Source organism: Nematocida minor (assembly GCF_024244105.1).
Source record: "Nematocida minor strain JUm1510 chromosome Unknown 4653, whole genome shotgun sequence".
Taxonomy (NCBI): domain Eukaryota; kingdom Fungi; phylum Microsporidia; genus Nematocida; species Nematocida minor.
In genome coordinates this window covers 1-917 of record NW_026250284.1, presented here as the reverse complement: position 1 = coordinate 917, position 917 = coordinate 1, and the positions used below count along the sequence as shown (strand labels likewise).

General features: G+C 37.1%; 1 protein-coding gene across 1 annotated transcript; it reads right to left on the bottom strand.

The window, feature by feature from the left end:
- On the bottom strand, window positions 1–917 carry NEMIN01_2512 (uncharacterized protein; the record flags this gene model as incomplete). The annotated part of the gene is made up of 1 exon (XM_051478454.1): window positions 1–917. A coding segment is annotated over one exon (917 nt), but the record flags the coding sequence as incomplete, so codon positions are not given.

The window sequence follows — 917 nt, the reverse complement described above, 5'->3', positions numbered from 1 at the left end:
CGGAGTATTTTTTTAGAACATTCATGTTCATGCCCACCTGGTTTATCATGTCGACAGTGCTGGCGAATGCCTCTCTATCTAGACTCTCTGTCGCAGACTCAAGCAAGCTATCCAGGCTCTCAAACTTTGTGTCATCGATCTTCAATGTGTATGTTTTGGTGTCTATATTGTCACTGTCATCAGCTAATTTTATTATTTTCTCTACTTTTTCATTTTTTCTGTTTATCCCGTGCTCTGGGCTGTATATGAGCGTGTTTGGCTTTATAATTTCATTGACTAGATGGATAAAACAGTCTATAATCTCTCCTTCATTTCTATCCCTTAATGCAGTATGCAGGGCGCGCATAAAATACAATCCATTTTCATCGTATGCAAAGTACTTTCTGATGTTCGTTTTAAGTATCTTTAAAATCTTTTCTTTTTCTATTTTACTGTACTGCTCACTTTCTATTTCTATGTTTTCATTAAGCATACTCTCCAGTATAGCCAAATGCTCTTTTGGGGTGCTGTGCTCAAGAACTACCTTTGAGCCTGGCGCATTGATAAATATGCATGCTTGTAGCATCTCTCTCACATCTATCTTCAGCTTGGCTTCTTTTACAGTTGGTGCAAAGACTTTTTTTCTCCCTAGTTCATCTACCTCCATTTCATCATCTGATAACTCATCTACTTCCATCTTTTTAGGCATTTCTACCTCTATCTTTTCTACTTCCATGCCTTGTGCTTCTGCAAACTCCTCTATCTTTTTGGCTATGTGCTTTTTCTGGTCTGGACTTATATCGGATAGGTGTTCTAGATTTTTAATAATATTAAGAAATTGTAAATGCTCTTTCTTGAAATCACAGTCTAGTGCATATATTTCATTTGCTAGCTCGTTGACAGAAAGAGCCAGCTTTTCTATCTCTTCTTTGCTCTTT